The 19,054-nt window shown below is 54.6% G+C and overlaps 3 protein-coding genes across 3 annotated transcripts; all 3 read left to right on the top strand.

The window, feature by feature from the left end:
- The first annotated feature begins 146 nt into the window (after positions 1-146).
- Positions 147-5,620, top strand: LOC116568487 (proline-rich receptor-like protein kinase PERK10). Its single transcript, XM_032303884.1, has 4 exons — positions 147-241; positions 690-918; positions 3,797-4,115; positions 5,454-5,620. The coding sequence occupies exons 1-4, from the start codon at positions 147-149 to the stop codon at positions 5,591-5,593; spliced, it is 783 nt and encodes a 260-aa protein (XP_032159775.1). The 3' UTR covers positions 5,594-5,620.
- Positions 5,621-6,380: 760 nt separating this feature from the next.
- Positions 6,381-12,134, top strand: LOC116568483 (proline-rich receptor-like protein kinase PERK10). The gene is made up of 5 exons (XM_032303868.1): positions 6,381-6,535; positions 6,984-7,212; positions 10,077-10,395; positions 11,733-11,898; positions 11,988-12,134. The coding sequence occupies exons 1-4, from the start codon at positions 6,381-6,383 to the stop codon at positions 11,870-11,872; spliced, it is 843 nt and encodes a 280-aa protein (XP_032159759.1). The 3' UTR covers positions 11,873-11,898; positions 11,988-12,134.
- Positions 12,135-12,659: 525 nt separating this feature from the next.
- LOC116568478 (proline-rich receptor-like protein kinase PERK10) lies at positions 12,660-18,418 on the top strand. The gene is made up of 5 exons (XM_032303853.1): positions 12,660-12,814; positions 13,263-13,491; positions 16,358-16,676; positions 18,017-18,182; positions 18,272-18,418. The coding sequence occupies exons 1-4, from the start codon at positions 12,660-12,662 to the stop codon at positions 18,154-18,156; spliced, it is 843 nt and encodes a 280-aa protein (XP_032159744.1). The 3' UTR covers positions 18,157-18,182; positions 18,272-18,418.
- Positions 18,419-19,054: the final 636 nt, after the last annotated feature.

Raw genomic sequence — 19,054 nt, 5'->3', positions numbered from 1 at the left:
TGGGAGCCTCCAACCAGGCACTTGATACATGGGGTCTGTGGCTGGGATGGGGACCCTAAGCCCTTTTCCGGAGGTCAGGGCCGAACATGGGACCCCACCTAGGTTGCTGTGTCTATCCACCGCTAGTAGGGTCCTGTCAGTTCCAGATGGAAGTTGTCCCCAGCACATTCCAGAAGCCAGTGTCTGGGGACCTGGCCTGGAATGGCTACTGTGAGTTCGTTGGCTCTGGAAAATCCTACAGGTGCATGCCTTGTTCAGGAAATGCTAGGGGGTCCCAGCCACTTCCTCATTTGGGAGGTGTACCCTACCTTTCTCTCTCACCGCCCACCACCCCACTCCGATCTAGGGGAGATCAAGGCAGATACAGATATACCCAGCCTGTAGGGGCAGGAACAGGGCAGAGAGGGAGGGAGGGAGAGGAGGGGGGAAGAAATGGGTGGCGGCATGGGTTTGGGGCAGCTGTGGAGGGGGCCACAGAGTGGAGGGGAAGGGGAACTGGGTGGGGGCAGGAAGTGTCTTGAAGGGAAAGGGCGAGTTTGAGGGCTTCAGAGTCATGGTCTAGGTGAGGTTTTTAGGAGAGGTGGGGGTTCCAGGTGGAGAGGGCGGCAGGAGAAGGCATCAGGGGCACCAAGGTGAGCACTAAGTAGCAGTGCCCCACCCCCACCCCCACCTCGCTTCCCCGCCCTCAGGGCCTCAGTCTGGAGGCCCCACCAGGGCGTAGTCCCACCGGCCCCCAGCAGGGTGTGCCTGCACCTGCGCCTGCAGATGCGGACGGCAGGCACCTGGCCGCACACCTGTGCAGAGCCCGCCTTCAGCCCTCCCTGTCCCAGAATGGCAGCCTCCCAGCTCCCCCCGCCACTTCTGCTGCTGGCTCTGGTGCTGCTGTCCGGGAATTTCTCTTCACTGCTGCATGTAAAGGTAAGAACAGGTCAGGAGGAGGCCTGGCTTCCAGGGAGCTGGAGCAGGGCCCATGGCTGAGCTCCACACCTGGCTTCTGGACCCCTCTCTCAGGCCACACTGGTCAGCCTGCCCCTCCTCTCGTCTTCCCTGCCCCCCCCCCCAAACCCGGAGGGCCGCTCCTCTCTGAAGCAAGGTGGGGCACTGGTGACAAGAGCTGGAGGGCCACCACAGCTGTAGCCCTCAGCCCCACCCAGCCCCGAAACTGCCCGTTCTGCCATCCCAGCGGGAGCTGGACCAGCCAGAGGCTAGAAGGGCCTCCATACCCAGTCCGAGGTTTTGTTTCAAACTTCAGTTTCTTGGAGCCCACCCCCACAGGGAGAGGAGTGAGGACACACACCCCCCCTGCCCCGGCCCTGGTGGAGTGGGGGTGTGGGGGGGAGACACCAGGGCTCACTTCCTGGTCACTTATGCTATTTATGGCTCCCAGGAGACATTCTTGGCACCTGAAATAATTTCCGTTTGCCGCCCTGTAAGACAGTTCCCAGACTGCAGAAGAGTTGAACTTGGATCCTTCTCCCCCAGTTCTCCGTCTCCCACCAAGTCATTGCTCTCTCTGAGCCCATCCCCCAGCCCCAAACCTGGACTCTCCTGAGTTGGGGGCCACCATGCATGGGACTCCTCCTGCGGGCAAGACCTGCGTTCCAAAGACCCCACACTTACCCTCTTCGAGGAGCTCAGGAAACAGCCTTAGGCAAGACGAGTCCCCCAGCTGTGCCAGCCCCAGATTGGAACCCGTTGATTTGGTTCTTGCCAGCCTCCTGGTCTAGGACTCTCGGGGCAAAGCGAACTCCCGGTACAGTGCATGGAAAGGACCCCACTTCACCTTCTGGTCGAGTCTCCCACACCCATAAGCACCTGCCTACTGGCAACCCTCAGAGATGGTGTCCCCCACACCCCCCACTCCTCAAGACCCACTGCTATTCTTCAGTTCACTTTAAAAGTTTGGCTCCCCGAGGGTCCTGAATTGGCTGGGGGTCCACCATGGCCCTGAGTCAACTTCTGATTTCAGCAGAAATTCCTCAGTGATGGGAAGCAGTTTGGGGAGGCTGGCCTCTTTGTCCCTGACTCCTCGGGGGTCCTCAGGGGCCCTCTTCCCACCTTCCCAGTCACCTGGGGCCAGACTCCCTACCCTCCTGAGCCTCAGTTCCCCATCTGAAAAATGAAAATGACATCACGCCAGCGCACGATGCCTCTTCAAGCCTTCCCTGGTCATCGCCACAGAGCCTAGGAGACCGGACAGAGAAATGGGGTGGGGCGAGCCCTGGATTTACTTCCTCATTTTTGCTACCTGGGATTAGGCAAGAGGGTCAGCAGACTTTTGCCCAGGCCAAAGTGGATGGGGTGGGGCAGGGAGCGGTTGACGAACAAACTGGCAAACTGTTAAAGAACTCGGGAGCCCAGAACTGGGAAGTCATTGTGGGAGGTGGCCCACAAAACCTTCACCCACTCTGTCTTGCTCCAGGGCTCAGTGCCTGGGGTGGGGTAGGAGCCAGGGAGCAGCTGGAACAAAGCAGGGTAGATTTCCAGAGGCCCAATCCACTGATTCTTCCTTCCCAGAGCCCAGGACTCTAAGCCAGGCCCTTATTTAAGGCTCTGAGTTTAGCCCTGGGGACCTTCCAGGTACCTAGCAAAGAAAATTAGGGGCTGATTCTCCCTGGGAGCTCAGAACTGCATCTGTACAGCTGAGCGTCACTGGGCACCCACGGGGCACCAGACCCGTGTGAGTGCTCAGAGGCCCTGACTTAACGTGATGTCCATTTTACAGGCAAACAGAGCCCCCAAAGGTTTAAAAGAGTTCCCCAGGGGGGGTGCGGCTGACTGGTTCAGTTGGTGGAGGTTGGGAATCTTGATCTTAGGGTCATGCGTTTAAGCCCCACATGGAGGGTAGAGTTTGCTGAATTGGAAGAAAGAAAGAAAGAAAGAAAGAAAGAAAGAAAGAAAGAAAAGAAAGAAAAGAAAAAGAGCGAGCTCCCCAGCATGCTGCCTGGGTTCAGAGGGCCTCTAGAATCCTAAAGCAAGGTTGGGGGCTGGAGAATCTGACCTGGCCTGGAACTCTGGCTGTGGGACTTCAGACAGGATGCCTTGCTTTCCCACTGAGCACTCAAGGTGATGCACTAAATTTTCCCTGTCTTGCTGAGCGGCAGGTGTTTACTATCTGGGATAATAAGGAAATTGACATCCAGAGAGACGCTGGGGCTGGGGCCTCCCACCTCGTCCCTAACCATCCCCTCCCCTCCAGGTCAGTGGCATTTTCCTTCCAAGCGTTATTTTTTGGGGGGGCTCTTGGAGAGCAGGATAGAGAAGCCAGCTTCGGCGCTACAGCCCTCCCTCGCCCAAGTTCAGTGGAAACCTCCACCAACCACTTCAGCCCCCTGAGTTCAGAGACAGGCTTTACCATCCACCCCAGAACCCTGAGTTTAGAGGCAGTCTTATTAAAACACAAAATCTAATGGAGTAAATTTGAAGATCTAAATGGCTTTATTCAATAATTCACAAATTGGGCAGGGGCCCATCTTAGCAGATAGAAAGGAGCTCCGAGGAACTGTACAAAATGGAAGCCTTTTATAGGCAGAGGGGGGAAGGGAAAGGAAGTTTCTGGCAAACGGTGGATTGTTTCAAGCAGGTGTACCTTCCTAGCGGGAAAAGTGGAGGAGAGGGAGTCTACCAGGCAGATTATCTCCCAAATCCTGACTGGGTCATTCCAGATTGACAGGGTAGAGGTCACACTTCAGTGAGAGGGGTGGACACTGCAATTAGATCAGGTAGTAAGTCTTGGTTTGGTGATGTGGGGCTTAGCACAAGTGACTCCATTTTGAACCTGTTTCTTTTTTAACAGACTCAACTGACCAGAGCCCATAGGTCAGGGGAAAACTACTTGAACCCCCACAACTCTTTAAATTCAGAGACATCGCCCTGCACCCAACCCAACCCCAGCCCCAACCCCCCAAATTCAGGGCTGGCGTCCGCCTCCTCACAACCCACTCACCCGAGTCCTGTCTCCCCTGGTTCAGAGCTTACCCCTTTCTCCCACTCCAGTCCCCCAAGTTCCTCCACCCTGACCCTACCTTGGAGCCCCACCTCTCTCAGCCCCAGAACAGAGCTCTCCTCCGTGCCCTCAGCCACCAGTGATGAGACATCTGTGACCACCTGCCCTGGTGAGTACCAAGAGGTTTGGGGGTTGGAGAAATGGATGGGGGTACCAGGCTGCAGTTCTGGGATTGACCACTAGGGAGAGACACAGACCTGAGAATATGTGGAGAAGGGCTTCTCCCCAGTCTCTACCAGGTCTCATCTTAGCCTTTCAGACCTTCCTTCTATGCACATTTATTAAGCACCTAGTGTGTATCACCAGGTACTGTGAAGGATAGCTTTGTCAGAAGACAGATTATAAGTAAATTATGTATTTTTTTATACAAGAACAAAATAGACAGGATAAGGGGCCAGAATGCCAATATAAGTGGATTGAATTTAAAAAAAATTTTTTTAAACCTTTTTTACTAAGTAATCTCTACCTGCATGTGGGGCTTGAACTCACAGCCCCGAGATCAAGAGCTGCATGGTAGGACTGACTTTTTTTTGTTTTGTTTTGTTTTTGAAAGATGTTTATTTATTTGTCGGGAGAGAGAGAAAGAGCACAAGCAGAGGGAGAAGCAGGCTCCCTGTTGAGCGAGGACCCTGATGCGGGACTAGATCTCAGGACCCTGGGTTCATGACCTGAGCCAAAGGCAGATGCTTCACTGACTGAGCTACCTGGGCGCCCCTAGGATTGAAATTTTTAAAGAATGGTCAGCAAATGTCTCCGTTTAAGGAGGTGAAGGAGGGAATCACCCAGGTATCTAGCAGGAGAGCAGTCCAGGCACAGCCTGCCAAAAGGTCTTGAGGTCAGACTGTGCCTGGTAGATCTTGGGGAGGGCGAAGTGGCTGGAATGGTTGGTTGGGGTGGATGAGTGGGTTGCGAGTGGATGGGGGGCAGCCAGGGTAGAGTAGTTGCAGAATGTGACCATACAGGGCCCCAGGGGTTCTGTAGAAGCCAAGTATTGTTAGGGAGTTTAGAAAAATCTGTCCTTCTAAATAATACGTCATCTCCAAAATGTTCAAAGAACGGTGTGAACACAAGTCACAGGATGCAAACCGCCTTCCCGAAGTGTCCATTTTTTTTTTCCGAAGTGTCAATTTTTATGTATATCCTCAGAGCATTTCTGCATTTGGAAATAGAATTCTAGATTCGATTTTTCTCACTTTGCAAGAACCCCCGCGAGTGGCCAGTGAGGGCAGTGAAAACACAGAGAACTGAACGAATTCCTTACAGATGGATGATATTCGCAAGGAAAAGGACAAAGCTGCTTTAAAAAAAAAAAAATTCACAGCACCAGCAGGAGGGGAAGGCAAGCACAGCTTCCTGGGAAAGGACTCAAAAAAGCTCCAGGCCCTGGTGGGTGTTTCAGCCTTGGGAGGGGTGGGGTCCACTGCTGACTCAGGCTTCCTCCCTTCAGCTCCAGGTGACTCTGGGGCCCCCGAGTTGCACAGGAACCCAGGCGTGGTGGTGGCTGTGTGTCTGGTGGTGTCTGTTTTGCTCATCGGGTCTGTGCTGATGGCTGTGAAGTGCCACCACCAGGGTGTGTCTGAGTTCTAGAAGCTGGATGACGTCTCCACGATGAGGTGGGGGCTGGGCTGGAGGGATGGCCTTCCCAAGTCCCTGCTGTAAACCCTGCTGGTGCCTGAATGTCTTTTGTGTGTCCCTCCTCCAGGGAGCTGTGAACCGAATGTCATCTTCAGCCCATTGCCTACCGGAGTGATCTCCACGGGGCTGAGAGAGAAGGGGGCTTGGATGGGGCAGAAGCACCTGTGGAGGGGCTATGCTTGCCAGAATAAAGCCCGTACCTTTCCTCTGTGTCCTCCTGAGTCATGGGCTTCTGTGACAAACGTTTCTGGGTGTCTACTTTGTGTTGGCGTCATAGTGGGGACCATTTCTCCACCCTCATGGGGCCCACAGTCTCAAAGGTGGGGATGGACAATAGCCAGGGGACCAAATGACATAATTTCGGGTGGAACGGAGGGTCATGGAGTCACAGATTGGGGCTGTGGCCATCTATCTGCCTAGGGGGGTACAGCGTGGTGACCAACTTTCCTGGAGCCTCCAGGGACCCCAGATGGCCACCCCTGAACTCCTGAGGCCACACCGCATGGGCTGTCCTATGAAGCACCTGGCTCTCTGGGTCTAAAGAATAAAACCCTCCACAGCCTGGATCTTGGTCCAACTGTGCTCATGGGGATGTCTTGGGCCTGGTTTGGGGAGCGTGGGGTGGAATTTGGGAGGGTCTGGAACAGCCTGGATGGGAGCCTCCAACCAGGCACTTGATACATGGGGTCTGTGGCTGGGATGGGGACCCTAAGCCCTTTTCCGGAGGTCAGGGCCGAACATGGGACCCCACCTAGGTTGCTGTGTCTATCCACCGCTAGTAGGGTCCCGTCAGTTCCAGATGGAAGTTGTCCCCAGCACATTCCAGAAGCCAGTGTCTGGGGACCTGGCCTGGAATGGCTACCGTGAGTTCGTTGGCTCTGGAAAATCCTACAGGTGCATGCCTTGTTCAGGAAATGCTAGGGGGTCCCAGCCACTTCCTCATTTGGGAGGTGTACCCTGCCTTTCTCTCTCACCGCCCACCACCCCACTCCGATCTAGGGGAGATCAAGGCAGATACAGATATACCCAGCCTGTAGGGGCAGGAACAGGGCAGAGAGGGAGGGAGGGAGAGGAGGGGGGAAGAAATGGGTGGCGGCATGGGTTTGGGGCAGCTGTGGAGGGGGCCACAGAGTGGAGGGGAAGGGGAACTGGGTGGGGGCAGGAAGTGTCTTGAAGGGAAAGGGCGAGTTTGAGGGCTTCAGAGTCATGGTCTAGGTGAGGTTTTTAGGAGAGGTGGGGGTTCCAGGTGGAGAGGGCGGCAGGAGAAGGCATCAGGGGCACCAAGGTGAGCACTAAGTAGCAGTGCCCCACCCCCACCCCCACCTCGCTTCCCCGCCCTCAGGGCCTCAGTCTGGAGGCCCCACCAGGGCGTAGTCCCACCGGCCCCCAGCAGGGTGTGCCTGCACCTGCGCCTGCAGATGCGGACGGCAGGCACCTGGCCGCACACCTGTGCAGAGCCCGCCTTCAGCCCTCCCTGTCCCAGAATGGCAGCCTCCCAGCTCCCCCCGCCACTTCTGCTGCTGGCTCTGGTGCTGCTGTCCGGGAATTTCTCTTCACTGCTGCATGTAAAGGTAAGAACAGGTCAGGAGGAGGCCTGGCTTCCAGGGAGCTGGAGCAGGGCCCATGGCTGAGCTCCACACCTGGCTTCTGGACCCCTCTCTCAGGCCACACTGGTCAGCCTGCCCCTCCTCTGGTCTTCCCTGCCCCCCCCCCAAACCCGGAGGGCTGCTCCTCTCTGAAGCAAGGTGGGGCACTGGTGACAAGAGCTGGAGGGCCACCACAGCTGTAGCCCTCAGCCCCACCCAGCCCCGAAACTGCCCGTTCTGCCATCCCAGCGGGAGCTGGACCAGCCAGAGGCTAGAAGGGCCTCCATACCCAGTCCGAGGTTTTGTTTCAAACTTCAGTTTCTTGGAGCCCACCCCCACAGGGAGAGGAGTGAGGACACCCCCCCCCCGCCCCGGCCCTGGTGGAGTGGGGGTGTGGGGGGGAGACACCAGGGCTCACTTCCTGGTCACTTATGCTATTTATGGCTCCCAGGAGACATTCTTGGCACCTGACTTAATTTCCGTTTGCCGCCCTGTAAGACAGTTCCCAGACTGCAGAAGAGTTGAACTTGGATCCTTCTCCCCCAGTTCTCCGTCTCCCACCAAGTCATTGCTCTCTCTGAGCCCATCCCCCAGCCCCAAACCTGGACTCTCCTGAGTTGGGGGCCACCATGCATGGGACTCCTCCTGCGGGCAAGACCTGCGTTCCAAAGACCCCACACTTACCCTCTTCGAGGAGCTCAGGAAACAGCCTTAGGCAAGACGAGTCCCCCAGCTGTGCCAGCCCCAGATTGGAACCCGTTGATTTGGTTCTCGCCAGCCTCCTGGTCTAGGACTCTCGGGGCAAAGCGAACTCCCGGTACAGTGCATGGAAAGGACCCCACTTCACCTTCTGGTCGAGTCTCCCACACCCATAAGCACCTGCCTACTGGCAACCCTCAGAGATGGTGTCCCCCACACCCCCCACTCCTCAAGACCCACTGCTATTCTTCAGTTCACTTTAAAAGTTTGGCTCCCCGAGGGTCCTGAATTGGCTGGGGGTCCACCATGGCCCTGAGTCAACTTCTGATTTCAGCAGAAATTCCTCAGTGATGGGAAGCAGTTTGGGGAGGCTGGCCTCTTTGTCCCTGACTCCTCGGGGGCCCTCAGGGGCCCTCTTCCCACCTTCCCAGTCACCTGGGGCCAGACTCCCTACCCTCCTGAGCCTCAGTTCCCCATCTGAAAAATGAAAATGACATCACGCCAGCGCACGATGCCTCTTCAAGCCTTCCCTGGTCATCGCCACAGAGCCTAGGAGACCGGACAGAGAAATGGGGTGGGGCGAGCCCTGGATTTACTTCCTCATTTTTGCTACCTGGGATTAGGCAAGAGGGTCAGCAGACTTTTGCCCAGGCCAAAGTGGATGGGGTGGGGCAGGGAGCGGTTGACGAACAAACTGGCAAACTGTTAAAGAACTCGGGAGCCCAGAACTGGGAAGTCATTGTGGGAGGTGGCCCACAAAACCTTCACCCACTCTGTCTTGCTCCAGGGCTCAGTGCCTGGGGTGGGGTAGGAGCCAGGGAGCAGCTGGAACAAAGCAGGGTAGATTTCCAGAGGCCCAATCCACTGATTCTTCCTTCCCAGAGCCCAGGACTCTAAGCCAGGCCCTTATTTAAGGCTCTGAGTTTAGCCCTGGGGACCTTCCAGGTACCTAGCAAAGAAAATTAGGGGCTGATTCTCCCTGGGAGCTCAGAACTGCATCTGTACAGCTGAGCGTCACTGGGCACCCACGGGGCACCAGACCTGTGTGAGTGCTCAGAGGCCCTGACTTAACGTGATGTCCATTTTACAGGCAAACAGAGCCCCCAAAGGTTTAAAAGAGTTCCCCAGGGGGGTGCGGCTGACTGGTTCAGTTGGTGGAGGTTGGGAATCTTGATCTTAGGGTCATGCGTTTAAGCCCCACATGGAGGGTAGAGTTTGCTGAATTGGAAGAAAGAAAGAAAGAAAGAAAAGAAAAGAAAAGAAAGAAAAGAAAAAGAGCGAGCTCCCCAGCATGCTGCCTGGGTTCAGAGGGCCTCTAGAATCCTAAAGCAAGGTTGGGGGCTGGAGAATCTGACCTGGCCTGGAACTCTGGCTGTGGGACTTCAGACAGGATGCCTTGCTTTCCCACTGAGCACTCAAGGTGATGCACTAAATTTTCCCTGTCTTGCTGAGCGGCAGGTGTTTACTATCTGGGATAATAAGGAAATTGACATCCAGAGAGACGCTGGGGCTGGGGCCTCCCACCTCGTCCCTAACCATCCCCTCCCCTCCAGGTCAGTGGCATTTTCCTTCCAAGCGTTATTTTTTGGGGGGGCTCTTGGAGAGCAGGATAGAGAAGCCAGCTTCGGCGCTACAGCCCTCCCTCGCCCAAGTTCAGTGGAAACCTCCACCAACCACTTCAGCCCCCTGAGTTCAGAGACAGGCTTTACCATCCACCCCAGAACCCTGAGTTTAGAGGCAGTCTTATTAAAACACAAAATCCAATGGAGTAAATTTGAAGATCTAAATGGCTTTATTCAATAATTCACAAATTGGGCAGGGGCCCATCTTAGCAGATAGAAAGGAGCTCCGAGGAACTGTACAAAATGGAAGCCTTTTATAGGCAGAGGGGGGAAGGGAAAGGAAGTTTCTGGCAAACGGTGGATTGTTTCAAGCAGGTGTACCTTCCTAGCGGGAAAAGTGGAGGAGAGGGAGTCTACCAGGCAGATTATCTCCCAAATCCTGACTGGGTCATTCCAGATTGACAGGGTAGAGGTCACACTTCAGTGAGAGGGGTGGACACTGCAATTAGATCAGGTAGTAAGTCTTGGTTTGGTGATGTGGGGCTTAGCACAAGTGACTCCATTTTGAACCTGTTTCTTTTTTAACAGACTCAACTGACCAGAGCCCATAGGTCAGGGGAAAACTACTTGAACCCCCACAACTCTTTAAATTCAGAGACATCGCCCTGCACCCAACCCAACCCCAGCCCCAACCCCCCAAATTCAGGGCTGGCGTCCGCCTCCTCACAACCCACTCACCCGAGTCCTGTCTCCCCTGGTTCAGAGCTTACCCCTTTCTCCCACTCCAGTCCCCCAAGTTCCTCCACCCTGACCCTACCTTGGAGCCCCACCTCTCTCAGCCCCAGAACAGAGCTCTCCTCCGTGCCCTCAGCCACCAGTGATGAGACATCTGTGACCACCTGCCCTGGTGAGTACCAAGAGGTTTGGGGGTTGGAGAAATGGATGGGGGTACCAGGCTGCAGTTCTGGGATTGACCACTAGGGAGAGACACAGACCTGAGAATATGTGGAGAAGGGCTTCTCCCCAGTCTCTACCAGGTCTCATCTTAGCCTTTCAGACCTTCCTTCTATGCACATTTATTAAGCACCTAGTGTGTATCACCAGGTACTGTGAAGGATAGCTTTGTCAGAAGACAGATTATAAGTAAATTATGTATTTTTTTATACAAGAACAAAATAGACAGGATAAGGGGCCAGAATGCCAATATAAGTGGATTGAATTTAAAAAAAATTTTTTTAAACCTTTTTTACTAAGTAATCTCTACCTGCATGTGGGGCTTGAACTCACAGCCCCGAGATCAAGAGCTGCATGGTAGGACTGACTTTTTTTTGTTTTGTTTTGTTTTTGAAAGATGTTTATTTATTTGTCGGGAGAGAGAGAAAGAGCACAAGCAGAGGGAGAAGCAGGCTCCCTGTTGAGCGAGGACCCTGATGCGGGACTAGATCTCAGGACCCTGGGTTCATGACCTGAGCCAAAGGCAGATGCTTCACTGACTGAGCTACCTGGGCGCCCCTAGGATTGAAATTTTTAAAGAATGGTCAGCAAATGTCTCCGTTTAAGGAGGTGAAGGAGGGAATCACCCAGGTATCTAGCAGGAGAGCAGTCCAGGCACAGCCTGCCAAAAGGTCTTGAGGTCAGACTGTGCCTGGTAGATCTTGGGGAGGGCGAAGTGGCTGGAATGGTTGGTTGGGGTGGATGAGTGGGTTGCGAGTGGATGGGGGGCAGCCAGGGTAGAGTAGTTGCAGAATGTGACCATACAGGGCCCCAGGGGTTCTGTAGAAGCCAAGTATTGTTAGGGAGTTTAGAAAAATCTGTCCTTCTAAATAATACGTCATCTCCAAAATGTTCAAAGAACGGTGTGAACACAAGTCACAGGATGCAAACCGCCTTCCCGAAGTGTCCATTTTTTTTTTCCGAAGTGTCAATTTTTATGTATATCCTCAGAGCATTTCTGCATTTGGAAATAGAATTCTAGATTCGATTTTTCTCACTTTGCAAGAACCCCCGCGAGTGGCCAGTGAGGGCAGTGAAAACACAGAGAACTGAACGAATTCCTTACAGATGGATGATATTCGCAAGGAAAAGGACAAAGCTGCTTTAAAAAAAAAAAATTCACAGCACCAGCAGGAGGGGAAGGCAAGCACAGCTTCCTGGGAAAGGACTCAAAAAAGCTCCAGGCCCTGGTGGGTGTTTCAGCCTTGGGAGGGGTGGGGTCCACTGCTGACTCAGGCTTCCTCCCTTCAGCTCCAGGTGACTCTGGGGCCCCCGAGTTGCACAGGAACCCAGGCGTGGTGGTGGCTGTGTGTCTGGTGGTGTCTGTTTTGCTCATCGGGTCTGTGCTGATGGCTGTGAAGTGCCACCACCAGGGTGTGTCTGAGTTCTAGAAGCTGGATGACGTCTCCACGATGAGGTGGGGGCTGGGCTGGAGGGATGGCCTTCCCAAGTCCCTGCTGTAAACCCTGCTGGTGCCTGAATGTCTTTTGTGTGTCCCTCCTCCAGGGAGCTGTGAACCGAATGTCATCTTCAGCCCATTGCCTACCGGAGTGATCTCCACGGGGCTGAGAGAGAAGGGGGCTTGGATGGGGCAGAAGCACCTGTGGAGGGGCTATGCTTGCCAGAATAAAGCCCGTACCTTTCCTCTGTGTCCTCCTGAGTCATGGGCTTCTGTGACAAACGTTTCTGGGTGTCTACTTTGTGCTGGCGTCATAGTGGGGACCATTTCTCCACCCTCATGGGGCCCACAGTCTCAAAGGTGGGGATGGACAATAGCCAGGGGACCAAATGACATAATTTCGGGTGGAACAGAGGGTCATGGAGTCACAGATTGGGGCTGTGGCCATCTATCTGCCTAGGGGGGTACAGCGTGGTGACCAACTTTCCTGGAGCCTCCAGGGACCCCAGACGGCCACCCCTGAACTCCTGAGGCCACACCGCATGGGCTGTCCTATGAAGCACCTGGCTCTCTGGGTCTAAAGAATAAAACCCTCCACAGCCTGGATCTTGGTCCAACTGTGCTCATGGGGATGTCTTGGGCCTGGTTTGGGGAGCGTGGGGTGGAATTTGGGAGGGTCTGGAACAGCCTGGATGGGAGCCTCCAACCAGGCACTTGATACATGGGGTCTGTGGCTGGGATGGGGACCCTAAGCCCTTTTCCGGAGGTCAGGGCCGAACATGGGACCCCACCTAGGTTGCTGTGTCTATCCACCGCTAGTAGGGTCCCGTCAGTTCCAGATGGAAGTTGTCCCCAGCACATTCCAGAAGCCAGTGTCTGGGGACCTGGCCTGGAATGGCTACCGTGAGTTCGTTGGCTCTGGAAAATCCTACAGGTGCATGCCTTGTTCAGGAAATGCTAGGGGGTCCCAGCCACTTCCTCATTTGGGAGGTGTACCCTGCCTTTCTCTCTCACCGCCCACCACCCCACTCCGATCTAGGGGAGATCAAGGCAGATACAGATATACCCAGCCTGTAGGGGCAGGAACAGGGCAGAGAGGGAGGGAGGGAGAGGAGGGGGGAAGAAATGGGTGGCGGCATGGGTTTGGGGCAGCTGTGGAGGGGGCCACAGAGTGGAGGGGAAGGGGAACTGGGTGGGGGCAGGAAGTGTCTTGAAGGGAAAGGGCGAGTTTGAGGGCTTCAGAGTCATGGTCTAGGTGAGGTTTTTAGGAGAGGTGGGGGTTCCAGGTGGAGAGGGCGGCAGGAGAAGGCATCAGGGGCACCAAGGTGAGCACTAAGTAGCAGTGCCCCACCCCCACCCCCACCTCGCTTCCCCGCCCTCAGGGCCTCAGTCTGGAGGCCCCACCAGGGCGTAGTCCCACCGGCCCCCAGCAGGGTGTGCCTGCACCTGCGCCTGCAGATGCGGACGGCAGGCACCTGGCCGCACACCTGTGCAGAGCCCGCCTTCAGCCCTCCCTGTCCCAGAATGGCAGCCTCCCAGCTCCCCCCGCCACTTCTGCTGCTGGCTCTGGTGCTGCTGTCCGGGAATTTCTCTTCACTGCTGCATGTAAAGGTAAGAACAGGTCAGGAGGAGGCCTGGCTTCCAGGGAGCTGGAGCAGGGCCCATGGCTGAGCTCCACACCTGGCTTCTGGACCCCTCTCTCAGGCCACACTGGTCAGCCTGCCCCTCCTCTCGTCTTCCCTGCCCCCCCCCCCAAACCCGGAGGGCTGCTCCTCTCTGAAGCAAGGTGGGGCACTGGTGACAAGAGCTGGAGGGCCACCACAGCTGTAGCCCTCAGCCCCACCCAGCCCCGAAACTGCCCGTTCTGCCATCCCAGCGGGAGCTGGACCAGCCAGAGGCTAGAAGGGCCTCCATACCCAGTCCGAGGTTTTGTTTCAAACTTCAGTTTCTTGGAGCCCACCCCCACAGGGAGAGGAGTGAGGACACACACCCCCCCTGCCCCGGCCCTGGTGGAGTGGGGGTGTGGGGGGGAGACACCAGGGCTCACTTCCTGGTCACTTATGCTATTTATGGCTCCCAGGAGACATTCTTGGCACCTGACTTAATTTCCGTTTGCCGCCCTGTAAGACAGTTCCCAGACTGCAGAAGAGTTGAACTTGGATCCTTCTCCCCCAGTTCTCCGTCTCCCACCAAGTCATTGCTCTCTCTGAGCCCATCCCCCAGCCCCAAACCTGGACTCTCCTGAGTTGGGGGCCACCATGCATGGGACTCCTCCTGCGGGCAAGACCTGCGTTCCAAAGACCCCACACTTACCCTCTTCGAGGTGCTCAGGAAACAGCCTTAGGCAAGACGAGTCCCCCAGCTGTGCCAGCCCCGATTGGAACCCATTGATTTGGCTCTCGCCAGCCTCCTGGTCTAGGACTCTCGGGGCAAAGCGAACTCCCGGTACAGTGCATGGAAAGGACCCCACTTCACCTTCTGGTCGAGTCTCCCACACCCATAAGCACCTGCCTACTGGCAACCCTCAGAGATGGTGTCCCCCACACCCCCCACTCCTCAAGACCCACTGCTATTCTTCAGTTCACTTTAAAAGTTTGGCTCCCCGAGGGTCCTGAATTGGCTGGGGGTCCACCATGGCCCTGAGTCAACTTCTGATTTCAGCAGAAATTCCTCAGTGATGGGAAGCAGTTTGGGGAGGCTGGCCTCTTTGTCCCTGACTCCTCGGGGGCCCTCAGGGGCCCTCTTCCCACCTTCCCAGTCACCTGGGGCCAGACTCCCTACCCTCCTGAGCCTCAGTTCCCCATCTGAAAAATGAAAATGACATCACGCCAGCGCACGATGCCTCTTCAAGCCTTCCCTGGTCATCGCCACAGAGCCTAGGAGACCGGACAGAGAAATGGGGTGGGGCGAGCCCTGGATTTACTTCCTCATTTTTGCTACCTGGGATTAGGCAAGAGGGTCAGCAGACTTTTGCCCAGGCCAAAGTGGATGGGGTGGGGCAGGGAGCGGTTGACGAACAAACTGGCAAACTGTTAAAGAACTCGGGAGCCCAGAACTGGGAAGTCATTGTGGGAGGTGGCCCACAAAACCTTCACCCACTCTGTCTTGCTCCAGGGCTCAGTGCCTGGGGTGGGGTAGGAGCCAGGGAGCAGCTGGAACAAAGCAGGGTAGATTTCCAGAGGCCCAATCCACTGATTCTTCCTTCCCAGAGCCCAGGACTCTAAGCCAGGCCCTTATTTAAGGCTCTGAGTTTAGCCCTGGGGACCTTCCAGGTACCTAGCAAAGAAAATTAGGGGCTGATTCTCCCTGGGAGCTCAGAACTGCATCTGTACAGCTGAGCGTCACTGGGCACCCACGGGGCACCAGACCTGTGTGAGTGCTCAGAGGCCCTGACTTAACGTGATGTCCATTTTACAGGCAAACAGAGCCCCCAAAGGTTTAAAAGAGTTCCCCAGGGGGGTGCGGCTGACTGGTTCAGTTGGTGGAGGTTGGGAATCTTGATCTTAGGGTCATGCGTTTAAGCCCCACATGGAGGGTAGAGTTTGCTGAATTGGAAGAAAGAAAGAAAGAAAGAAAAGAAAAGAAAAGAAAGAAAAGAAAAAGAGCGAGCTCCCCAGCATGCTGCCTGGGTTCAGAGGGCCTCTAGAATCCTAAAGCAAGGTTGGGGGCTGGAGAATCTGACCTGGCCTGGAACTCTGGCTGTGGGACTTCAGACAGGATGCCTTGCTTTCCCACTGAGCACTCAAGGTGATGCACTAAATTTTCCCTGTCTTGCTGAGCGGCAGGTGTTTACTATCTGGGATAATAAGGAAATTGACATCCAGAGAGACGCTGGGGCTGGGGCCTCCCACCTCGTCCCTAACCATCCCCTCCCCTCCAGGTCAGTGGCATTTTCCTTCCAAGCGTTATTTTTTGGGGGGGCTCTTGGAGAGCAGGATAGAGAAGCCAGCTTCGGCGCTACAGCCCTCCCTCGCCCAAGTTCAGTGGAAACCTCCACCAACCACTTCAGCCCCCTGAGTTCAGAGACAGGCTTTACCATCCACCCCAGAACCCTGAGTTTAGAGGCAGTCTTATTAAAACACAAAATCCAATGGAGTAAATTTGAAGATCTAAATGGCTTTATTCAATAATTCACAAATTGGGCAGGGGCCCATCTTAGCAGATAGAAAGGAGCTCCGAGGAACTGTACAAAATGGAAGCCTTTTATAGGCAGAGGGGGGAAGGGAAAGGAAGTTTCTGGCAAACGGTGGATTGTTTCAAGCAGGTGTACCTTCCTAGCGGGAAAAGTGGAGGAGAGGGAGTCTACCAGGCAGATTATCTCCCAAATCCTGACTGGGTCATTCCAGATTGACAGGGTAGAGGTCACACTTCAGTGAGAGGGGTGGACACTGCAATTAGATCAGGTAGTAAGTCTTGGTTTGGTGATGTGGGGCTTAGCACAAGTGACTCCATTTTGAACCTGTTTCTTTTTTAACAGACTCAACTGACCAGAGCCCATAGGTCAGGGGAAAACTACTTGAACCCCCACAACTCTTTAAATTCAGAGACATCGCCCTGCACCCAACCCAACCCCAGCCCCAACCCCCCAAATTCAGGGCTGGCGTCCGCCTCCTCACAACCCACTCACCCGAGTCCTGTCTCCCCTGGTTCAGAGCTTACCCCTTTCTCCCACTCCAGTCCCCCAAGTTCCTCCACCCTGACCCTACCTTGGAGCCCCACCTCTCTCAGCCCCAGAACAGAGCTCTCCTCCGTGCCCTCAGCCACCAGTGATGAGACATCTGTGACCACCTGCCCTGGTGAGTACCAAGAGGTTTGGGGGTTGGAGAAATGGATGGGGGTACCAGGCTGCAGTTCTGGGATTGACCACTAGGGAGAGACACAGACCTGAGAATATGTGGAGAAGGGCTTCTCCCCAGTCTCTACCAGGTTTCATCTTAGCCTTTCAGACCTTCCTTCTATGCACATTTATTAAGCACCTAGTGTGTATCACCAGGTACTGTGAAGGATAGCTTTGTCAGAAGACAGATTATAAGTAAATTATGTATTTTTTTATACAAGAACAAAATAGACAGGATAAGGGGCCAGAATGCCAATATAAGTGGATTGAATTTAAAAAAAAATTTTTTTTAAACCTTTTTTACTAAGTAATCTCTACCTGCATGTGGGGCTTGAACTCACAGCCCCGAGATCAAGAGCTGCATGGTAGGACTGACTTTTTTTTGTTTTGTTTTGTTTTTGAAAGATGTTTATTTATTTGTCGGGAGAGAGAGAAAGAGCACAAGCAGAGGGAGAAGCAGGCTCCCTGTTGAGCGAGGACCCTGATGCGGGACTAGATCTCAGGACCCTGGGTTCATGACCTGAGCCAAAGGCAGATGCTTCACTGACTGAGCTACCTGGGCGCCCCTAGGATTGAAATTTTTAAAGAATGGCCAGCAAATGTCTCCGTTTAAGGAGGTGAAGGAGGGAATCACCCAGGTATCTAGCAGGAGAGCAGTCCAGGCACAGCCTGCCAAAAGGTCTTGAGGTCAGACTGTGCCTGGTAGATCTTGGGGAGGGCGAAGTGGCTGGAATGGTTGGTTGGGGTGGATGAGTGGGTTGCGAGTGGATGGGGGGCAGCCAGGGTAGAGTAGTTGCAGAATGTGACCATACAGGGCCCCAGGGGTTCTGTAGAAGCCAAGTATTGTTAGGGAGTTTAGAAAAATCTGTCCTTCTAAATAATACGTCATCTCCAAAATGTTCAAAGAACGGTGTGAACACAAGTCACAGGATGCAAACCGCCTTCCCGAAGTGTCCATTTTTTTTTTCCGAAGTGTCAATTTTTATGTATATCCTCAGAGCATTTCTGCATTTGGAAATAGAATTCTAGATTCGATTTTTCTCACTTTGCAAGAACCCCCGCGAGTGGCCAGTGAGGGCAGTGAAAACACAGAGAACTGAACGAATTCCTTACAGATGGATGATATTCGCAAGGAAAAGGACAAAGCTGCTTTAAAAAGAAAAAAAATTCACAGCACCAGCAGGAGGGGAAGGCAGCACAGCTTCCTGGGAAAGGACTCAAAAAAGCTCCAGGCCCTGGTGGGTGTTTCAGCCTTGGGAGGGGTGGGGTCCACTGCTGACTCAGGCTTCCTCCCTTCAGCTCCAGGTGACTCTGGGGCCCCCGAGTTGCACAGGAACCCAGGCGTGGTGGTGGCTGTGTGTCTGGTGGTGTCTGTTTTGCTCATCGGGTCTGTGCTGATGGCTGTGAAGTGCCACCACCAGGGTGTGTCTGAGTTCTAGAAGCTGGATGACGTCTCCACGATGAGGTGGGGGCTGGGCTGGAGGGATGGCCTTCCCAAGTCCCTGCTGTAAACCCTGCTGGTGCCTGAATGTCTTTTGTGTGTCCCTCCTCCAGGGAGCTGTGAACCGAATGTCATCTTCAGCCCATTGCCTACCGGAGTGATCTCCACGGGGCTGAGAGAGAAGGGGGCTTGGATGGGGCAGAAGCACCTGTGGAGGGGCTATGCTTGCCAGAATAAAGCCCGTACCTTTCCTCTGTGTCCTCCTGAGTCATGGGCTTCTGTGACAAATGTTTCTGGGTGTCTACTTTGTGCTGGCGTCATAGTGGGGACCATTTCTCCACCCTCATGGGGCCCACAGTCTCAAAGGTGGGGATGGACAATAGCCAGGGGACCAAATGACATCATTTCGGGTGGAACGGAGGGTCATGGAGTCACAGATTGGGGCTGTGGCCAAATCCCAAGGGCCCACGTGTCCAGGTTTTCTGAGACGGCAGGGAGGTCTCTCTGGGAAGGTAATATTTGAACTAAGACCTGAAAGGTGGGAAGGAGCCACCCTGGAGAAAGCTAGGAGGGTGTCGCAGGAAGCAGGCACAGCAAGTGTAAAGGCTCTGTGGTAGGAAGAACTTGAGATGTTTGGGAAACAACAAATAAATGAGTGGCGTCAGAGTAGGGTGAGCGATTGGTGACTGTGGGGGCTGCACTGACTGTGAGCAAGAGTGTGGGTTTTAGCTCAAACATCAAAGGGTAGTGTCCAGCCAGCAAATTCCACAATCTAGTAGATCTTCCTTCAAGTGTTCAGGAGGGCAAATCAGCAGGGGGAGAAGGCAGTCCAGGAGGCAAGGAAAGCACCAGAAATGGCTCCCCCATCTTGTCTCAGTCCTGTTTCCCAGAGTCTG

The sequence above is a fragment of the Mustela erminea genome, chromosome 1 (genome assembly GCF_009829155.1).
Source record: "Mustela erminea isolate mMusErm1 chromosome 1, mMusErm1.Pri, whole genome shotgun sequence".
Lineage (NCBI taxonomy): Eukaryota > Metazoa > Chordata > Mammalia > Carnivora > Mustelidae > Mustela > Mustela erminea.
The sequence above is the reverse complement of the archived record's forward strand: the minus strand, read 5'-3'. Positions and strand labels throughout refer to the sequence as shown.

Coding starts and splice junctions, on each gene's coding strand:
- LOC116568487 (XM_032303884.1), top strand. CDS start 147: ATGGAAGTTGTCCCCAGCACATTCCAGAAGCCAGTGTCTGGGGACCTG. Junction 242..689: donor GGCTCTGGAAAATCCTACAG/GTGCATGCCTTG, acceptor CCCCGCCCTCAG/GGCCTCAGTCTGGAGGCCCC. Junction 4,116..5,453: donor ATCTGTGACCACCTGCCCTG/GTGAGTACCAAG, acceptor TCCTCCCTTCAG/CTCCAGGTGACTCTGGGGCC.
- LOC116568483 (XM_032303868.1), top strand. CDS start 6,381: ATGGGACCCCACCTAGGTTGCTGTGTCTATCCACCGCTAGTAGGGTCC. Junction 7,213..10,076: donor CTTCACTGCTGCATGTAAAG/GTAAGAACAGGT, acceptor CTTTTTTAACAG/ACTCAACTGACCAGAGCCCA. Junction 10,396..11,732: donor ATCTGTGACCACCTGCCCTG/GTGAGTACCAAG, acceptor TCCTCCCTTCAG/CTCCAGGTGACTCTGGGGCC.
- LOC116568478 (XM_032303853.1), top strand. CDS start 12,660: ATGGGACCCCACCTAGGTTGCTGTGTCTATCCACCGCTAGTAGGGTCC. Junction 12,815..13,262: donor GGCTCTGGAAAATCCTACAG/GTGCATGCCTTG, acceptor CCCCGCCCTCAG/GGCCTCAGTCTGGAGGCCCC. Junction 13,492..16,357: donor CTTCACTGCTGCATGTAAAG/GTAAGAACAGGT, acceptor CTTTTTTAACAG/ACTCAACTGACCAGAGCCCA.